This window comes from Arvicola amphibius, chromosome 3, assembly GCF_903992535.2.
Source record: "Arvicola amphibius chromosome 3, mArvAmp1.2, whole genome shotgun sequence".
Lineage (NCBI taxonomy): Eukaryota > Metazoa > Chordata > Mammalia > Rodentia > Cricetidae > Arvicola > Arvicola amphibius.
The window spans coordinates 174,466,732-174,485,288 of NC_052049.1; the positions used below are offsets into that span (position 1 = coordinate 174,466,732).

At 54.1% G+C, this 18,557-nt stretch overlaps 3 protein-coding genes across 13 annotated transcripts in view; 1 reads left to right on the forward strand and 2 right to left on the reverse strand.

Moving 5' to 3' along the window:
• Rnf123 (ring finger protein 123) overlaps nt 1–2,867 on the reverse strand; it is a 29,470-nt gene extending 26,603 nt beyond the window's left edge. The window contains exons 1-3 of one of the 9 annotated variants that reach the window (XM_038322825.2): nt 2,850–2,867; nt 918–1,096; nt 556–640 (exon numbers count right to left, since the gene is read on the reverse strand). In XM_038322825.2, the coding sequence (XP_038178753.1) occupies nt 556–640; nt 918–999 (167 nt within the window). In that variant the 5' untranslated portion in view covers nt 1,000–1,096; nt 2,850–2,867. The other 8 variants (XM_038322824.2, XM_038322831.2, XM_038322823.2 and 5 more) reach the window with 8 other exon arrangements.
• A 713-nt stretch (nt 2,868–3,580) lies between these two features.
• On the forward strand, nt 3,581–8,420 carry Mst1 (macrophage stimulating 1). 3 transcript variants are annotated; one of them, XM_038322833.2, is made up of 19 exons: nt 3,625–3,713; nt 3,812–4,107; nt 4,385–4,532; nt 4,614–4,726; nt 4,811–4,925; nt 5,003–5,139; nt 5,219–5,339; nt 5,427–5,545; nt 5,700–5,895; nt 6,056–6,186; nt 6,274–6,376; nt 6,490–6,626; nt 6,710–6,745; nt 6,830–6,938; nt 7,235–7,312; nt 7,483–7,629; nt 7,710–7,816; nt 7,910–8,049; nt 8,191–8,420. In XM_038322833.2, exons 3-19 carry the CDS (start codon nt 4,426–4,428, stop codon nt 8,350–8,352), a joined length of 2,058 nt encoding a protein of 685 aa, XP_038178761.1. In that variant the 5' UTR covers nt 3,625–3,713; nt 3,812–4,107; nt 4,385–4,425; the 3' UTR covers nt 8,353–8,420. The 3 variants fall into 3 exon arrangements, with proteins under 3 accessions (XP_038178760.1, XP_038178761.1, XP_041910708.1); XM_038322832.2 differs by lacking the exon at nt 3,812–4,107 and having other exon boundaries at nt 3,581–3,713; XM_042054774.1 differs by lacking the exon at nt 3,625–3,713 and having other exon boundaries at nt 3,794–4,107.
• Nucleotides 8,421–8,796: 376 nt separating this feature from the next.
• Apeh (acylaminoacyl-peptide hydrolase) lies at nt 8,797–18,012 on the reverse strand. The gene is given in 24 exon segments (XM_042054751.1): nt 8,797–9,062; nt 9,147–9,253; nt 9,342–9,444; nt 9,534–9,724; nt 9,818–9,906; nt 10,418–10,498; nt 10,577–10,660; nt 11,114–11,252; nt 11,572–11,660; nt 12,888–12,939; nt 13,526–13,623; nt 14,618–14,717; nt 14,937–15,298; nt 15,502–15,601; nt 15,695–15,774; nt 15,777–15,834; nt 15,996–16,159; nt 16,249–16,324; nt 16,411–16,504; nt 17,053–17,096; nt 17,098–17,115; nt 17,117–17,181; nt 17,674–17,806; nt 17,882–18,012. Coding segments are annotated over 24 exon segments (2,445 nt in total). The 5' UTR covers nt 17,894–18,012; the 3' UTR covers nt 8,797–8,956.
• Between the last annotated feature and the right edge of the window lie 545 nt (nt 18,013–18,557).

The window sequence follows — 18,557 nt, forward strand, 5'->3', positions numbered from 1 at the left end:
GGGGTTACATTCCTGAGCCACCACCCTCTGGAACATTGTTTTCCATAAGGGCTTAGGTTTTTTTTAAAAGTCTGATATTCTGTAGAATCTGAACTATGTACATTGTGAGATAAAGAAACCAGAAAGGGAGCACATTCAAATGGTTACATCTGACTAACAACAGAACAGGGGTGTTACTTCTATTTGTTTTGAAGTTTCTGCTACTTGTAACTTTTATGCAGGTTGAACCTAAGTGTATCCAGCTGAGGTTTCTATTATGTTAAGTTCAGGCAGAAGCACAAACGGCCAGGGCAGAGTAGAGGTACAGAGACATATACATAAGGCCAGATACTGGTGCACACAAATCCTTCTTTCCCTGGGCCCTCCTCAGAAGGAAGGAGCTAGCTCTATCTGGAGAGAGGAACAGAATCCAAAGAGCAGACTGGAGGCACAGGTCTCACAGCAGGGAGCAGAGTGAGAACAGAACCCAAGACAGGCTGCCCTTCCCCATAACGACAGTTTCCAGTCTCTGATCCAGCCCAACAGAGAGGACTGGGGCTATACACCCAACCATACCTGCTGATGGCTGCAGGGGGCCCACGGTCAGGAGAGGAAAAGATACGGTACAGGTAGTCATTCAGTAGTTTCTCCTGCACAATGCCTGGGTCACAGATCAGAAGAGAGGAAAGAGGCAGGTGATCAGAACAGCTCTTGGTCCCTACTGTCCCCACAGACAGCTAGCCTTTGGCCAGCCACAAGGGTCAGCAGAGCAACCACACTGGGGGGCATGGCTCCATGGGTGCTGGTGAAGAACCAGTCACAGGAACAAGGTGTATTAGAAGGCCCAAGTTTCAGGGGACCTGGGCCCTTGCTGCATTGTCCCTTCTTTCTCCTTCCCCCAATACAAAGAGCAACCCCCCTTCCCTGCCAGCCCTTACCTGTGACCCTGGACTTCTCAGCATCTGAAGTCAGTCTATAGCTCTTTTGGGGAAAAGACATGCCAGCCCCCTTGGATGCCATCCTTCATCACTCATGGGCAGCCAGTGGTCCTGGAGGCTGAGCCAGATGCAGAGTGTGTCTACTCCAGTCTAGTCAAAGGCCCACACAGACCTCAGTCCTGCAATGGTAGGAAGGCTTGGGAGCCGGTGAGACTGAACTGTACATATTCACACACATACTAACCTAGGGCAGGGGTAAGCACGGGCTCCCAGCTTTCCACACAGCTGGTAGATGAGATCTAGGCTGATGCCAGGGATACTGTGTCCCACACTGTCTCAGTGCCCCATGTAGGACCTAACAGAGACCAGGCCTTGGCTCTGGGGAAATCATATCAACATGTCCAAAGTGAGATGGCCTAGGGTAAAAACTCCTATATCCACCTTAGTCAAGGAGTCCGGCTCATATTCAGAAGACAAGACCCTATACCATACTCCCTCAAGTATAGACCACCTGCGGCCACAGGTCCCTCTTACTCCTCCAGAGGCAGATGTAAGAGACACCTTGTTTAGCCCAAGTTGCCTCTTTTTTCTTATCTACAGTCTCATTAGCTTTCTTGTGCCCCACCCCTAAGCCTTCTACCCAAGCAATCACCACCCTAGCCAAGATCAAGGCCTTCCTTCCACGGTCTATCTAGCCCTTAAGTAGCTGCAGCTGCTCCAGAAACTGCACCCACGCCCCGTGCCTGCCTCACTCTAGAGGTGTGCTGCACAACACTGTAGTAAGGAGACAAGAGTGGTTAAGTTCACAAAGTTAAACACTGAAACTTTCAGTTTCAAGAGTTCAGCGACCACAAGGGACTGCAAACTGCAAGGCCATCACCACCGGCCCACAAACTTTATTAGCGCCTGTCCAGAGCTTGGCCTTTAGTCACTGCCTGAGCCAGCCATTTCTTTTCTGCAGCCTACTCTTACCGCACCCCAAACAGGCCCTCAGCTCCCGCCACAAACCCTTGCCTGCCTGCATCACGCCAGGCTCGGGAAGGTGATTCTGCTGCTGTGCCTCCCTATGAAGACCCTCGATGGATACCACAACCGGTCCCCCTTATGTCGGAACAGTTGCAGGACTTATTGGACACAGTTATTAAGAACGGGAAGCCAGCCTTTCAGACACTCATTCTGGGGGTCAGGTGTAGAGGATTTAGAGGCGGAACCTGCGCCTGCCCGGGGCTCCCTTGCCGCTGCTAAGAGATTCAGGCTCGGAACCGAACCGACTAGGTCTGAGTGGCCAAGGACGCCAAGGGCAGCGCATGCTTCCCCAGGTCGCCTCCGCCTGGCCCCAAGCTCCGGAGGACCTGTCAGGCCAGCTCCCGCCGGGAGTCCTACACCGCAGGCCTCGGCACCACCCAGCGGCAAGCGCTGTCGCACTGGATCGGCCCGGGGCCTCAAGGGGAGCCACCGGACCCGCCCGGCTCACAGCCAGACGGCCTCTCACTCACCCCCAGCCTCAGCCTCCGCGACCGGCTCACAACATCCGCCCAGCTTTTCGGCTACGGCACCCGTCCAGGGCCAAACCGCGTGCCCGCTCGCGCGCCGCTCCTCCAGCCGCGCACGCGCATATGCACAGACCTCAACAGGCCCTTGGCACCAGAAAACACTCCCCCGACTCCCACCCTCCCACCGAGGTATTCACCTGTTTCGCCTGACGGACCAACTGTTTCCGAAGCCCGCCTTCCCTAGTCCAGCCGAAGCAGGGGACTATATTCTAATTGGTCCCTAAGTCACCTGTCACAACGCCTACCTTGCTTGGAGGCCTGACCCACATGCAACCTAAGACACCTGAAAAGCCACTTCTGTCAGCGAATTTGCTACCTGTCACACCCGCGCACACCCCATCCCTGCACCAGATCCAATGAGAGGGTTTGCTCACCTTACCTGGAATAACACTTCTGACAGGCGGCGCGTTCCTAGGATCTGCTGCTAGGGGTGTGGGCTGACCAGCCTACAGCCGGGACTCAACTGATAAGGCAGTTTGGACGGGGAGAGGCGGCGTTAGGGTTGAGAAAGTGTGTTCCTCACTTTACAGGGAGAAACCGAGGCCCGGAAAAGTCTACTCCAGGGGCTGGGAAATCTCGGCAGCTCCTGCTAGCAGGGTCTTTAGGCATACAGAGGTGACAGGGGTGATAATGGGTGGCACACCAGTGCCTCGCAGTCTAGTACAGCCACTGTAGTCCCTGAACTCTCGAAATGTGGCAGTGTAACTGAAAAATACAGTGTTTAACTTTGGAAACGTAATCACCTGCATGGTCGGACTACTGAGATGTGCAGCACCTCTGTAGGGAGCGCACACGGACCTCAGTGCAGTCCCTGGAGCAGATGCAGTGACAACAAGCTACCTAAGGGACCAATGGAGTACTCTTGGCTGTGGTGGTGACTGCATAGGGTGCGGGGGGGGGGGGGGAGTGGAGGGGTCCGCCTCAGGGATGCCCAGTGTGTTCCCACAGAACCCTCCTGTCTACTAAACGGAGGGGACTCTTGAGAATCTAGATGCATTAAAAAGGCCTGTGCACTTGACTTAAGGGCCTGAGGCCTGAGGCCCACCTAGCAACGATTGCCTAGTGTCAGTCAAGCCCAAACAGGTTCAGAGAGGGGGTGTGGAGCCAGAGTCACCCAATCCTCTAGGGACACATTTCACAATTTCCGGGATGGGGCTGTGGTGGGTCACAGTGCAGCCTCCAGCTATGAGTATGGGGTGGTTTCCCCTTTTGCTGCTTCTGACACAGTGTCCGAGGGCTCTTGGTGAGTGTTGCCCACCCTGATCCCTGTTTGCCTTTTGGAGAGTCCGCCCCAGGCCCCTATGACTATTCTCGTCAAGAGTTTACTTTTCTGTTGGACAGGGATAAGTGACCTTGGCCTGCTGAGCAGTGCGGAGAAGGCCTGGGAATTCAAATCTACACTGTCTGCTCAGGCCTCCACTAGAACACATGCCGAAACACTGAGACAGACCTGGGACCACAGAGGCTAGCCAACACAGAAGGCGTGGTTCTTGGCCTAACCTATAGCTAACAAACATAAGCCTTTACACCTGCACTGGTGAGAGCCCAGACTTGGGAGTCAGAATGCTGGAGATGCAGTCTTCCCTAGATAGTATCTTCACATTGAGTCCAAGCATTGTCATTTGAGGATGAGACAGGCAAGTGTCAGAGGGCAAACACCACCACCCAAATTCTCCTGGAGTAAATACATTAGACCTGAGCTCCATGCCAGGCTTAACAGACTAGTTATAATCACTGTGTCCCGGCCTGCCTCCCCAACTCAATGGATGTGGGAGGGGTTAGGTTGGCCCTTGAAAATACACACAAGGTCCACACAGAAGACCTTGTATTTAAGCCCCTAAATGAATAAAACATGGGACGTGTTACGATACATGTACCTGATATGCCGGTTATTTCCCCACGCTCATCCCACAGGGCAGCGCTCACCTTTGAATGACTTCCAGCTGCTCCGGGGCATGGAGTTAAAGAACCTCCTGCATACAGTGGTGCCAGGACCATGGCAGGAGGATGTGGCAGATGCTGAGGAGTGTGCAAAGCGCTGTGGGCCCCTTCTGGACTGTCGGTGGGTGGCAAAGTTGCCTAGCTACAGATGAGGGTATGAGACTCTGGGTTATCTGTTAAGCTTGTGCCCATTGCTCCCCAGAGCCTTCCACTACAACCTGAGTAGCCATGGTTGCCAGTTGCTTCCGTGGACTGAGCACTCGCCCCACACAGAGCTCCACCAGTCAAGTCTGTGTGATCTTTTCCAGAAGAAAGGCAAGTGAGAGTGAGGTGAAACATGGTAAGCAATGAGGGGGGCAAAGCCTCAGCCCCTGCTGATCTTCCCTCTCTTGCTTCCAGACTATGTACGAACCTGCATTATGGACAACGGGGTCGGCTACAGAGGCACTGTGGCCAGGACAGTTGACGGCCTGCCCTGCCAAGCCTGGAACAGCAGGTTCCCCAATGACCACAAGTGAGATAGATACATTGTTGCTAGGCCTGAGGCCGACTTCCCCCAGCATGCAATGCAGTGAGGTTCTCTGCCTACAGGTATAGGCCCACACCAAAGAATGGCCTAGAAGAGAACTTCTGCCGAAATCCCGACAGGGACTCTAGAGGTCCCTGGTGCTACACAACAAGCGGCAGCGTGCGGTTCCAGACCTGCGGCATCAAGTCCTGCAGGGACGGTAAGCAGCTGGGGTCAAGACTAGGGAGGGAGCGGCAGGCCTGCTCCCATCCAGAAACACACTGGCCCTCTGTTTACAGCTGTTTGCGTTTGGTGCAACGGTGAGGAGTACCGTGGCCAGGTAGACGTTACAGAGTCGGGTCGCGAGTGTCAACGCTGGGACCTCCAACACCCTCACTCACACCCTTTCCAGCCTGACAAGTATGTAGGCAGAATCCTTATGCTGAGGATGGGTCTCAGCCCTACTGCGGAGGGGCCTGAGTCCCAGAGTCTTGTTACTACCCCCAGGTTCCTCGACAAAGCTCTGAACGACAACTATTGCCGTAATCCGGACGGATCCGAACGGCCCTGGTGCTACACCACAGACCCGAATATCGAACGAGAATTCTGCGACCTTCCCAGTTGCGGTAGGCTGCAGGGACAGGGCAACTTGGCAAAAAGTGGCAGGCGTGGCTCAACGAGGGGAGATACTAAAAGTTAAACGTGTGTAGAGAGCACAGCCTGCCGAGTACCAGACACCCTTGCCAGGCAAGCGTAGATCCAATTGCAGCTTTCGGACAGGGCCCAACCTGCCACTGACTACCAAAGCATCCAAGTCACACCTGCGCAGCAAGGGCAAGACTTTTAACTGCTTCCGCGGGAAAGGCGAAGACTATAGAGGCACAACCAACACCACTTCTGCGGGTGTGCCCTGCCAGCGGTGGGATGCACAGAGCCCACATCAGCACCGCTTTGTGCCGGAGAAATATGCTTGCAAGTGAGGTGACAGATTGGAGCGTGGAGAATGCGCCTGTGGGTGGGGGCGGAGCTTATGGGAAGGTGCGACCTGGGGGCGGAGTCAGCCGGTTCCAGCACGCTGTGGGTTGGCTGGCGGGCTTGGTGGGACTCCATCCACTATAAGGGAAGTGCCTGCTCAGGGACCTTCGGGAGAATTTCTGCCGGAATCCTGATGGCTCCGAGGCGCCTTGGTGCTTCACATCTCGACCAGGTTTGCGAGTGGCGTTTTGCTACCAGATCCCGCGCTGTACAGAGGAAGTGGTGCCAGAGGGTGAGGCTGGAGCAGGAGGTACAGAGCCAGGGTAGGAACCGGGAACCGACTCTGGGGCTGACCGCTGCCCTTGCTTGCCCACCACAGGCTGCTACCACGGCTCTGGTGAACAGTATCGCGGCTTGGTCAGCAAGACCCGCAAGGGTGTTCAGTGTCAGCACTGGTCCGCGGAGACACCACACAAGCCGCAGTGAGTGTGAGCCCACAATCCAGATTGGACCCTAACTCTAGGGGGAAATGCCTTGACTTCTCATATGTGAGCGGGAAGAGGACCTGACTGGCCTGCTATGGACCAATCCCTAGATTCACACCCACCTCAGCACCGCAGGCGGGATTGGAGGCCAACTACTGCAGGAACCCAGATGGAGACAGCCATGGGCCCTGGTGCTATACTTTGGATCCAGCGACCCTGTTTGACTACTGTGCCCTACAACGCTGTGGTAAGTGCTGAAGACGCTTCCCCTTGGCTGGGCTTCACCTCCGAAGACTGGCTCCCTTAACCTGAATGAACTTGGTCTTATAGATGATGAGCAGCCACCATCCGTCCTGGACCCCCCAGGTACAGGCTTGGGCCAGTTGTGGGTACAGCTTCTTTGACCCTGACTCACACTGAAGATTTCATCCTGCCGGGTCCGTCCTCCAGACCAGGTGCAGTTTGACAAATGTGGCAAGAGACTTGACAAGAGCAACAAACTTCGTGTGGTGGGGGGCCATCCTGGGACCTCACCATGGACAGTCAGCTTGAGGAACCGGTGAGGAAAGGAGCTGAGGGGAATGGGGAGGGGTGGGAGGGAACTGTGGTTGGAATGTAAAATAATTTAAAAAAAAAAAAAAGACAATTTACAGGTTCAACAGTTTTTAAATACAGATTTTTTTTTAAAAAATAAAATGTTATGTCAAAAAAATAAAAAAGGGCCTGAGGCTGTAAATGCTGGGGGTGTGCCAGGAGAGGGTGGACGCCTGGTCCTGCACCCAGAAGTCCTTGCCAAAACGGCAGGTCTAGTGTGTGCCCAGGACTCACTGTTGCTTCTCCTAATCTACCCCCTAGACAGGGCCAGCATTTCTGTGGCGGGTCCCTAGTGAAGGAGCAGTGGGTACTGACCGCTCGGCAATGTGTCTGGTCATGGTGAGCCTCCCTTGGGCTTAAGGACGGGGTCTTCCAGCTTACCTGGTTCCCCTTCTTCCTGCCATTGCCCCCATCACCCCAGCCACTTTCCCCAGAAAAGCCAACAAGTAAAGCTGTTGGGAGAGCTGACTGGGAGTCAAGAATGGTCTAGCAGAGTATCTTTCTCCCAGTCATGAGCCTCTCACAGGATATGAGGTATGGTTAGGTACGATCAACCAGAACCCACAGCCTGGAGAGGCAAACCTGCAGAAGGTCCCAGTGACCAAGACATTTTGCGGACCTGCAGGCTCCCAGCTTGTTCTGCTCAAGCTGGAGAGGTAGGTGGACAAGTCAAGCTGGTGTGAGGTGGGGCTGGCCCTGTGGTCATAGGTCCTGAATATCCCCATTCCTGCTAAAGACCTGTGACTTTGAACCATCATGTGGCCCGGATTTGTCTGCCTCCTGAGCAGTATGTGGTACCTCCAGGAACCAAGTGTGAGATTGCAGGCTGGGGTGAATCCAAAGGTAAGCGCAGTGCATAGACAGATTATTCCAGCTGGGCAGCCCAGCATTGGTTTTGACCGAGGGGGCCTCTCCTTACCATCCTCCTCACTCCAGGTACAAGCAATAACACAGTCCTTCACGTGGCCTCGATGAAGGTCATCTCCAACCAAGAATGTAACGTGAAGCACCGAGGACACGTACAAGAGAATGAGATGTGCACCGAGGGTTTGCTGGTCCCCACAGGAGCCTGTGAGGTCAGTGGCTGAGCTCCTAGGCCAGGCTGGGAAGGGTTTGGGAGCTGGGATTATACTGTTTGATGACCAAGAAGATGGGGGTTGGGGGAAGGCTAGTCACTGCCAAAGTCTAGAGCCCTCACCAGTTCTCCTACCTGCCAGGGTGACTACGGGGGACCACTTGCCTGCTATACCCACAACTGCTGGGTCCTAGAGGGACTTATAATCCCTAACAGAGTATGTGCACGGCCCCGCTGGCCAGCTATCTTCACACGTGTATCGGTATTTGTAGACTGGATTAACAAGGTCATACAGCTGGAGTAGGCTTGGCTTTGATCCCTTAGGGATGACAAGACTTCTAAAATATAAAGCGACCTTTCTCTCTGTCTGTACAGAGTGCGCTTCACAGTCTCTGCTTCTATGGAATGAGCTGGTGACTCCTTGCAGGGGGGTGGTGGTTTAGGACCAGCACAGACCTGGTCAGGCATTCTGATCCTGGAAAAACTTCAAAATGTGTGTACTGTGGATGGGCAGGGTGTCACTCATGTCCCAGAGGCATCTCTGGGAATGCAAGGATAATGCAGAGCATTTTCCAACAGACCGGACTACAGCAGAGAGAGCTGTTGTCTGCACAGTCCCAGTTGGCCAGGACAGACGACAGCGATCAATCCACTATGGATGTCAAACCCAAGGCCAAGGGTTTCTGATCCCCAGGGTGAAGTCTGGGGTTGGGGATGGCTTGGTACAAAGTACCAGCACAAACCAGGCTCTGTGTCCTCATTTATTATGACTATGGAGTCCATATTCCTCTGCCCACTCATCCAGAGTCCAGAGCCCAGGAAGCCTCTTGGCTGTTCTGCCAGATCCTGGAGTTTACCAAGAGCAAAGTGCGAGGTGAACTGGCCAGTTCCCGCAGAACGGTGGAGCTTCAGCTGCCCAAGTGTGTGTGCAGCCAGAGCACAGTATTCATGAAGCTGTCTGACTCCACCTCCACCTCTGATAGCGCGTGGGTGCTTTTGGGATACAGCAGGAGCCTGTGTGAGAAGCAACACATGAGGATGGAGGGTCCTGTGCTGCTTACCTGCCGCACACTGCCAGGACTGTCCTCTGACACTCACCGAACAGGCACATTCCGGGCCTTGAGGGCACGGTAATACTCCATACCCTGCTTGAAGGGTACACGCCGGTCCTCCTGGCCCAGCATCAGTAACACTGGTGTCTTTACCTAGGTGTTTGGGGAGCAAGGAGCTGTGGTGAGCTGAGCTCTGGATTCTGGATGGATGGGTGGTACACAGAGAAGGGGACCTGGGTACCTGAGGGATGTACTTGATGGGTGATTTATCCAGCATCTCCTTCCACACATTCAGATCTGGCAGGCAGTCATTGCTATAATGGAAGCCAGTCTCCACCACACACCTATAAAAGGCCAAGCTCATGCAGACCACAGGATCTCCACGGGAATTTGGGGGTGGAAGGAAGGGCAGGGACCTTTGATGCCCACTCACCAATCAGGGATGTCAGTGGAGCCCATCATGGAGGCAATGTTGATCACAGGGTTCCGGGCTATACAGGCACTGTAGGTCTCTGGGTACTGACCAATCAGGTGGCAGGAGAGGAACCCACCATGGGAACCACCCATAAGGGCCACACGGCTTGCATCAAAGTGTTCCTCCTGGAGCACCTGCTCCACTGCAAACTAAAGGGTGGGCAGAGGACACTGCAGCTAGCTTACTGTCAGCAACAGAGCCATGAATCCACCCTCCCTGTCAGGAGCCCAGCATCCCGCTACCTGGACATCCTTCACATCCTGGTGGCCCACATTGCCTGGGAGAGAAAGGATGCTGTCTTGGCCAAAGCCAGTGGAGCCACGGTAGTTCACTAAAAGTAGGAGACAAGAGTTTCTTAGCCCTCTGGACCCCATTTCATGGATTACTGAAGCAGGCCCGAGAACCAGCTGCATCACAGGCTGCCAAGAGGACGTAGTCAAGAGAGAGTCCACAGCATCCATTCCATGGAAGCCTCAAGTTAATTCACATGATTCCCAGGTTATAGAGCCAGAGGCTGGGTCATGGCAATTTCTTCTTCTTCTTTTTTTTTTTTTTTTAGTGGAGTTTTTTTTTTTTTCAAGACAGGGTTTCCCTGTGTATCCCTAGCCAGGCTGTCTTAGAACTCACTCTGTAGACCAGGCTGGCCTCGAACTCACAGAGATCTGCCTGCCTCTGCCTCCTGAGTGCTGGCTGGGGTTAAAGGCGTGTGCCACCACGCCCAGCCCTAGTAGTGACTTCTAAAGAAAGAACTAGAGAAAAGCCTAATGACTAGAGTGACTACCCAGCCATGGGGTATTCACAACCCAAGGTTTCCTCTTCACTGCACTGAGCTCCTTTCTTACCCAGTAGCACTGCAAAGCCCATCTTGCAAAGCATGGCCGGGAACAGCATCCAGGCAGTGACAAAGGATGAATGGGGTCCCCCTGCAGAAAGGAAAAGGAGGATGAATGAGCCAGCTAGGAGGGGTGGTAGGAAGGCGAGGGCCTTAGGGAGATACCTACCGTGGGGCATGACCACCATGGGTACCTGGGTCTTATCTGGAGGGTTGCTGGGCTGCAGAAGGATTGCTTCAAAGTCAAGGTCAGCTGCAGGGAGAAGGCAGTAATCAGCAAGACCAGTGCTACTGCTCAAGGGCTTCTTCCCCAGCTAGGGCCCCATAGCATGAGTCTGGTCAAGAGAAACAGGCCAAGGTAGCTGACACCATGACACATGGACTCCCAAGGCTTCTGCTCTTCCTGCCTAGTCAGAGCCTGACATCTGAAAAGATCGCATTCTGGCATAGGCACGTAAGCCTCGTGTGTGGCCCATTTTCCTTGGGCCTTTGTTTTCTTACTACAGAGGCTATGCCCTGGCAGGACCCAGTGGTGGTTACCACAGCAGGCACTCAGCTCTTTGGCTGCTACTCGCCATGAACATAAGAACAGAAAATGTTTGGAGGAAAAACCCTAGAAACCCTGAAATGTGAGATCGGAGGGGTCAGCACATGCTGTGTGCTGGGGACCTGGAGAAGGTGTTCATCTACTGTTGGCCCAGCTCACCATATTGCACATTCTCTTGGTCTGGAGGTGGATGTAGCACACGGATGCCCCAGTGGATGTCAGGAATGGGTTCAGCCTCTTCTAGGGACACCCACGACACAGACTGTTCCTTCCCAGCAGGAGGCAGGAACCCAACTTTCTGCCAACGGGAAGGAAAATGTCACAGGTGGCCCAGCTCTCAGGAATGCATCTCCAAAGGGCACAGCATAGATTTCTGTGAGTGGTATACCAATACACACCCACATATGAACCATTCCTTACCACTCCCATGTTTCTTGGCCTTAGGTTCTTCTGTCGTCATCTTGTTCAGGACAGTACAAATGACAGCACCTAGCTCCTACTCACAAGTGCTGTGCTCAGCTGGATCCCAGTCTCTACCCTTCTACCCGCTGACCAGCCACGGTCAGCCTTTGGACTCACAGCTCCTGTCTTCTAGCCTGGAACTCACCAATACTCACCAGGCTTGGGGGTAGGTTGGGCGTGGAGAACTGGGCCACCATGAGGTCCCGATCAATCGTAAGCAGCTTCCAGCTCCCACCTGAGCCCCCTAGAGGAAGTAGATGATAGTAAGTGCCTGGTAGGGGCCTCCACCTTTGTACCTTCAACCCTGAGACCACTTCCTCTGAACACCTAATTGCACATGCCCTGGATCAGCCTCCTGTTCAATCCCTTGCTTGTCTGACAAGACACTGGCCGTGCTCAGGAAATGCCAGGCCTAGGGATATAGAAAACTGCCAAAGTACTCTACCCACCCCAATGGCTGCAGTGTAGAAAGGATGGCAGCCTAGCCCAAAGCAGGGTGGGGAAGGGGACCAGATAGTGGGGTCTAAGGTCTATCTGCTCACTTACTTATATACAACAGAACCTGTGTGTGCTAGACAAAGGTTCTAGCAGCGAGCTATGTCCCAACCCAGAGACAGAGAATTAGGACAGAACTTTGACATCCGTGGTGGTTTGAATGAAAATGACCCCATAGGTTCACAAGGGGTGGCACTAATAAGAGGTGTGGCCTTGCTGGAGGTATCTGTGGCCTAGTTGGAGGAAGTGTGTCACTGGGGGTGGGCTTTGAGGTTTCAGAAGCTCAAGCCAGGCCCAGTGTCTCTCTCCCCCTGCTGCCTGTGGATCTGGATGCAGAACTCTGGGCTCATTCTCCAGTACCATGTCTGCCTGAGCGCTGCCTTGCTTCCCACTATGACAATAATGGACTAAACCTCTGAACTAGAAGCCAGCCAGCTCCAATGAAATGTTTTCCTTATTAAGAGTTGCCATGGTGCCGGGTAGTGGTGGTGAACGCCTTTAATCCCAGCACTTGGGAGGCAGATGCAGGCGGATCTCTGTGATAGCCTAGCCTACAAACTGAATTCCAGGACAGCTAAGATTATTACACAGAGAAACCCTGCCTTGGAAAAAAAAAAAAAAAGTCGTGGTTATGGTGTCTCTTCACGGCAACAGAAACCTAACTGAGACAGCACCTTTCTGGGGGAGTGTGTAGAGTCAGAACAGGTGGAGAATCCAACTAAATCAACAAAGGTTTCTCCAAGGTTTGGGAAGGAGGTGGATGACTGACAGTTGGCAAGGAAAGTGTGCAGACTTTCGGGTAGGGAGGGCTATGGAGCCAGGGCACAGGAAGGCAAGTGGAGCAAAGGTGGCAGTGTGCCTCTTAGATCCTATAGGCTGTGGGACAGTGCTAAGAATGACGGAGAGTGCCACTGCGGCCCCCACTCCTAACCCATCCACCACCCTGCCATCACCCCTACTGCAGAAGTCTGCTCACCAGCTGTCAGGGAGGTAACACTGCCTGTCTGGGTGTCCACAGCAAACAGGTCCTTATTAAACAGAGGGAGACCACATATAGCACCACATTCAACAGCCCTATGGGTCCCATCCCTATTTTCTTTCTACTATCTTAGGGACACTTCGGCCTATGGTGAAGGCTACTCTGTGCACCAGGGAGTAGCATGGATCGAGATTCAAATCTCAGTTCCTTCATAATTTACGGGCTATTCCCAGGCAAGGTGCAGGAACACCACTGAGTCCTATTTGAGGATGTAAGAACAAATGGCATCACATCTAAAAGACCGTGGTACACTATGGGCACCTTCACTTATCCTTCAAGAAGAACTCATCCAACACCTGGCCTTACAGTGTTTAGGGACCTATCTCAGAGACAGCCCCAGGTTTTCCACTGGGAAAACAGGCCTAGGGCACTGCCATGGGGCACCATGACATCTGGTCCCCTCAAGGAAAAGCAAGCCCAGCAGGAGGCTAAAAAGGCTTGAAGGGGCCAGTAAGACTGGGACTAGGCATTCCTGTAGGCACAGGTACTCACTCTGCCCCAAGTCCTGGACTCTTTGGCTGACAACCATAGGGCAAATGCCGATCTTACCTCTCAACATAATCAGGGGCTCTCACCTGCCGGCTGCGCTGTGCTGAGTCAAAGACCACTCTCCGGCTGTCGGCTGACCAGCATCCCAAAGGCAGAAGACTGCAGTAGATCCCAGAGAAATCCTCTGCAAAGACAGAGGGGCTTGGGCTGCATCAGAGAGTGGAGGTTTGGGGGGTGGGGTCAAGGGGAATTTACCCAGGTACCCTTACAATGAGAGTTTTAGTGAGTAGGAGGTGGAAGTGGGAAGGGGGGAAGACTTCTGAGGGCCTGAAGAGGCAGAGCTGACACACCTCTGAGGCAATCATGGATGTTTTCCTATGAGTTGTTCCCTTTGGGGCTCTGGCAACATGAAGTGCTTTAACACCAAGGTAACACGTGTTTGCCCACTAGTGCTGGGTACAGCAGCTGGCACAGGATCTCAATAGCCCTGCCCTTCACTAATAATCTTGTGTCAGAGGTGGAGATAACCACTCTTTCCACAAATGAAAGACACAGAAGCCATGGAGGCCAGAGCACTATCCAAGGATAAACAGCTAATGGGTAGAGCTGAGATTCAGACTAGGTCCCTGTTACTGTCTCCTTGCAAACCAAAGAAGACGTGTGTGTGCTAAGGATGAAATACGGGGCTTTGCCATGCTAGCTGCGTGTTTTAACTACAGGGCTATATTCCCGCTGTATCCCTGCAACTTTGTCCACGTGGACCTGCCACTAGATTCCTTGGAACTTTCTGGGTAGCTTGAGAAAACAAAACTTTCCATCCCATACCCTTGAGATGACCTAGGGTTGCAAGCAGAGCTTCAAACACCTGATGTTCTGCCTCTTAGCCAGGAGCCACCCTTCCAGAGGAGCAGCTGACTGAGCCTGGACAAAGGTTGCCAGGGTGGAATAGAGTAATAGAAAACCCTCAGGCCCAGTGCTTCTCAGGCATAACATTTCAATCTAATACTCTTTCTGAGACTCATCCCAAGCCAGCTTGGGCTGCTATGATCTCAGTTTTGGTCTTCAACTTTTTATTACCCATAGTGGGGCTGGGCACGCAGCTGGACTAGCAAGGAGGAGGAGGAACAGACAGCAGAACTATACACTTACTGATTTCCCCTACCAGGCACCCCTCAACCCTCCCAGCTGCCGAGGTACAATGTCACCACCACTGAAGTGACCTTGGGTTACAGTCATACTGCAAGAGAACACAATGGTCAAACTCACCAGAGCAGGGATCTCAGGGCACAGACACCACTGTGTATATCCCTTTCAAATGCAACTTTGGATACCCTGGGGGAGTGGTGGGTGCTGATATAATCTCCTTTATGTTTAGCCTGATCAGATGCCACAAGGATCTCAGATAGGCATGTCCCTTGGGCTTCCACCAGACACCCAAGGCTCTCCTTGGGCAGGGACTGGGACTCTGGAACACCCCCGACTATATCCTATTCCTTAGAGAGCCTGGTACTTGTGGATGGGAATTACAGACAGGCATCTCTGTAGTTGGAGGATGCTCTTGAGGTGGTGAGCCCTCAGAGTACTCAAGCCTCTGGTCCTACCTTGAAAAGTCAGGCCACTAGTACAGTGAAAGCCAGGAGAGGACCCTGACGGGGAGATGATGCTGGCCCTTTGCCTGGCATCTCCCCCTAGCAAGAAGCTAACCACCCTTCTTCTGCCATCCACCTCCAGCTCACCAGGCAGAGCTGGCACACACTGGTGATGAGGGAGTAGAGACGGATACTGCAGGTAGACGATGCGACACTGGTCTGGGCTCAGCCGTGGAGAACAAACAGCCAGTGAATCATCGAGAGTAGTTTCTAGGCCACACAGAAATATGAGCATCACACAGACGTGAAGGCTAATGCATGTCAGGAAAGCACATGTGGGTACCAGTCACTCACCACACTTTCCCCGCGCTCAGGTCCACATAGTACAAGGCTGATCTGGAATGGTCAGAAAGACAACTCAGCTCCGCGGTCGGATGGACTGTGGGACCCTCTGCCCTGCCCCACTTCCTCACCTGGCGATTGGTGCAGAAAGCGGATACCTAGCCGGAAGGGCTTCTGCTCGTGCCATCCAGCCCACAAACACCACCACCTGTATCTCCAGGGCCCAGAAACCTGTAAACAACCACAAGGGAGTATAAGCAAGGGGTATACTTGCTTGAGCAGGGCATCCCACTACAGGAGGGCACAGGCCAACCTGCTGCTGACCTGTCCTGGGGACACGTGTTCAGGGATGCCCTCGAGCACCGAGATGTTGCCACTCTCAATATCCAGCACGCAGAGCACAGAATGCTTTTGGAAACCATGGTTTTCTCCCCAGTCTTTCGTAAAAACACAAACTGATCCCCCTGAGAAGAGAGGACACTCGCTGCTCAGAGTGTCTACAGAACCCTGCCCTGCCTCCTAGAAGCTAGAGCTCCCAGGTCCACTAGGCGCAGTGCGGGGAGTATACGGAGTTTGGCAGGGCATCTTGGGCAGGGCCTTCACGACCTGGCCACATCACAAGCACCTTGATGGCCTGGTCTGGCTTCTTCGGCCTGGCCATCTCATCATCGCTGGCACTGACATCCAAGGCTTTGGTGTGAAAGAAGGACTCAGCCTTGGGGCGCTTCTTCTCCGCCACATACAACAAGTGTGTCTCTGAGTATGACCAGGAAAGGCAGCCAAAGCAGTCTGGATGCAGGGAGGGACGATTAGGGGAAACCCAAAGCTATGGTTGCCCCATCTTCCCACCCTGCCTGCTTACCAGCCAGGGGCCTCACCATCCTCATAAACAGGCCCATGTTTCTCCAGGGCTGACAGGTTGAAGCTCTTGAGTTTCCGGTTCTTCTCCCAGACCTGAGGACACCTGGGCATCAGGCTGGCTGCCTGAGCTGTGGGGCTAAGGGACCTACGGCCTGCCACCTCATCCCTTGCGGACTCACCTCCAGGAACTGTTTTTCCTCCCCTGGGGCTGTGCCCCCAGCCTTGCGCAGCACAGCTTTCATGGAGCCCGAAGGAGACTCTCTGCTCAGCAGCCTGAGTATCGGGGTTGCAGGTCAGGATTACACCAAACCCCTAAATAGCCTTGTGCTTCCCCTTTCCTGGTCACAACCTCTTAGGTGAGTCTCTCTCTCTGTCTCTCTCTCTCTCTTTCTCTCTCCTTTCTTTCTTTATAACCAGTTATTGGTCTGGTGTTGCAAGATCAGAGGTGGCAGCACAGGAGACTATCTCCCAGCTACCTCCTAGGTAAGTCTGAGACCCTGATCCTACACCAGCCCATGAAGCACTTCCAGCCTCAAGCTAGCGGACCTTGTTTTTCTTCCTTAGGTGACTTGACTTTCTCCAGATTCCCAGGGACCCAGGACCTGGTCTGGAAGGAGCTTCTAGTATTTAACAGGCCCTATCTCCAGAGACCAAACAAGCTCTCAAGGAGCAGGCACTTGGTTCTTTGCTCCCCTTAAGCTCCCCGAAGTTGTCCCTGCAGGGGATAGGTAAAGAGCTCTATGCCCTAAGAACACATGGCGGGCATTTATGAAGGCTGGCATGGCATGTGCTCATCTCTGTAAACCTTCTCTCACACTTACTCCCCCCGGGTTTCCACACTGTTGCCTGCAGGCCCGGCAAACAGCCACCGAGTCTCCATCATTGGAACACTAGGTACTGGCGGCAGAATCGGATGGTCTCCATTCGTTCCAAGTCCCTCTGAGTCCATTCTGCAAGGGAGGCATGAGGGTGCTCAACTTGTCTGGGCTAGTTTGGGTCTCTGCCCACCAATCAAGGCCTACCTTGCCCAATCTGTATCCAGACACCCTGAGTAAAGCCTGAGCAACACTTCCCTTGACATAAGGGAAGCCTAGGCTTCCAGAACCCGAGCAGACAGCCACTTGGAGAGAACCTACTGGCGGACCGACCACCAGACGGTGGAGAATTTCCAGGCAGCATAGCACGTGTATGGGCCGGAGAGCCCTGTGAGGTCCACACTGGCACCCAAGTCTGAATTTGACTCCTACACCTTCAAACTCATTCACGGGGCATGGCTAACCACGTAAGGCCCAGTACAGCCCCCAAAACACCTGTGCGCAGGAACTACGACCCGGTTTCCTCCCCGTACTCGTGTGTGCCGTCAAGCAGCGAGCCCTCCACATTCCCCACCTCGCCATCTGGGTGCACTGCCCATCGCCACCCAGTTCCCTCGGTCTACACACCAGTGTGCACCGTCCGATAGAGGCCCCCATACTGCGTGGTGACCTCCGGGCCCAGGCAGGCGGCGCTCAGCGTAGGCTGGCGGCTAAGGCCCCGGTACAGCGCTGCCGCCTCCTGGGGCTCACTCAGCAGCACCTGCGCAGGGGACACACCAGGGTCAGGCTCGGCCCGGGCTACGGAGGCCACGGGGGCCGCGGGTCGAGCCCTCACCTGACGCTCCATAGCCCTTCCTTTCAGGAGCAGCTAAGGCCCGGAAGTGAGGCTTAGGGGGCGGGGCCTAGGGCGGCCCCCCGTTTCCGCTATACCCGAAGGCGACCTGGGACAGGCAGGGCCACTCGGCGGGAGGGCGGGGCCTATGAAGGAGCCGCCCGGAGGGGAGGGGCGGTAAAGTAGTGAAAATAGGCAAGTGGGAGGCGGAATCTGTGAATCCAGTCCTGGGCTTTTTAGAGAGGGGAAGCTGTGGGTACCCGAAAAGTGAGAGCGGACGTGTGGCAGCGGAATGCAAGAGCCGGTGTCCGGTGATAGGAGGGGGTCTGGGAGGGGCGGAGGAAGACCGACTGTGAGCAGAAGGCTGCCCAAGTCTGAGAGCAGTCCTGAGCATTCGAAGGCGGGGCCTTGGAGGAACGCCTTTGAAGCCTTCAGGATGAGGAGGGGAAGGGTGGGAAATCGAACACTGAGACTAGCGGTCCGTGGAATCTGTAACGTTGCGGGCGAGGTACCCGCACGGACTTCCTTTAAGCTCTGGGTTGATTATGAGTTCTCGGCCACATCTACTGTAGTCCAGGCAGTTAGCAGGAAAATAAGGCAGGTTCCCGGGCGAAGCCCTGGGGCGCCGGGCAGAGAACGGCAATGCTGAACTCTCAGAGAGAGTGCTGCCCCGGCTTAT

Excerpts from the sequence above, each read along its gene's own strand:
- Mst1 (XM_038322832.2), top strand. The coding sequence starts at position 3,620 with ATGGGGCTGTGGTGGGTCACAGTGCAGCCTCCAGCTATGAGTATGGGG. Across the intron at positions 6,377-6,489 it reads GAGACACCACACAAGCCGCA|ATTCACACCCACCTCAGCAC; the intron begins GTGAGTGTGAGC and ends ACCAATCCCTAG. Across the intron at positions 8,050-8,190 it reads TCCCCACAGGAGCCTGTGAG|GGTGACTACGGGGGACCACT; the intron begins GTCAGTGGCTGA and ends CCTACCTGCCAG.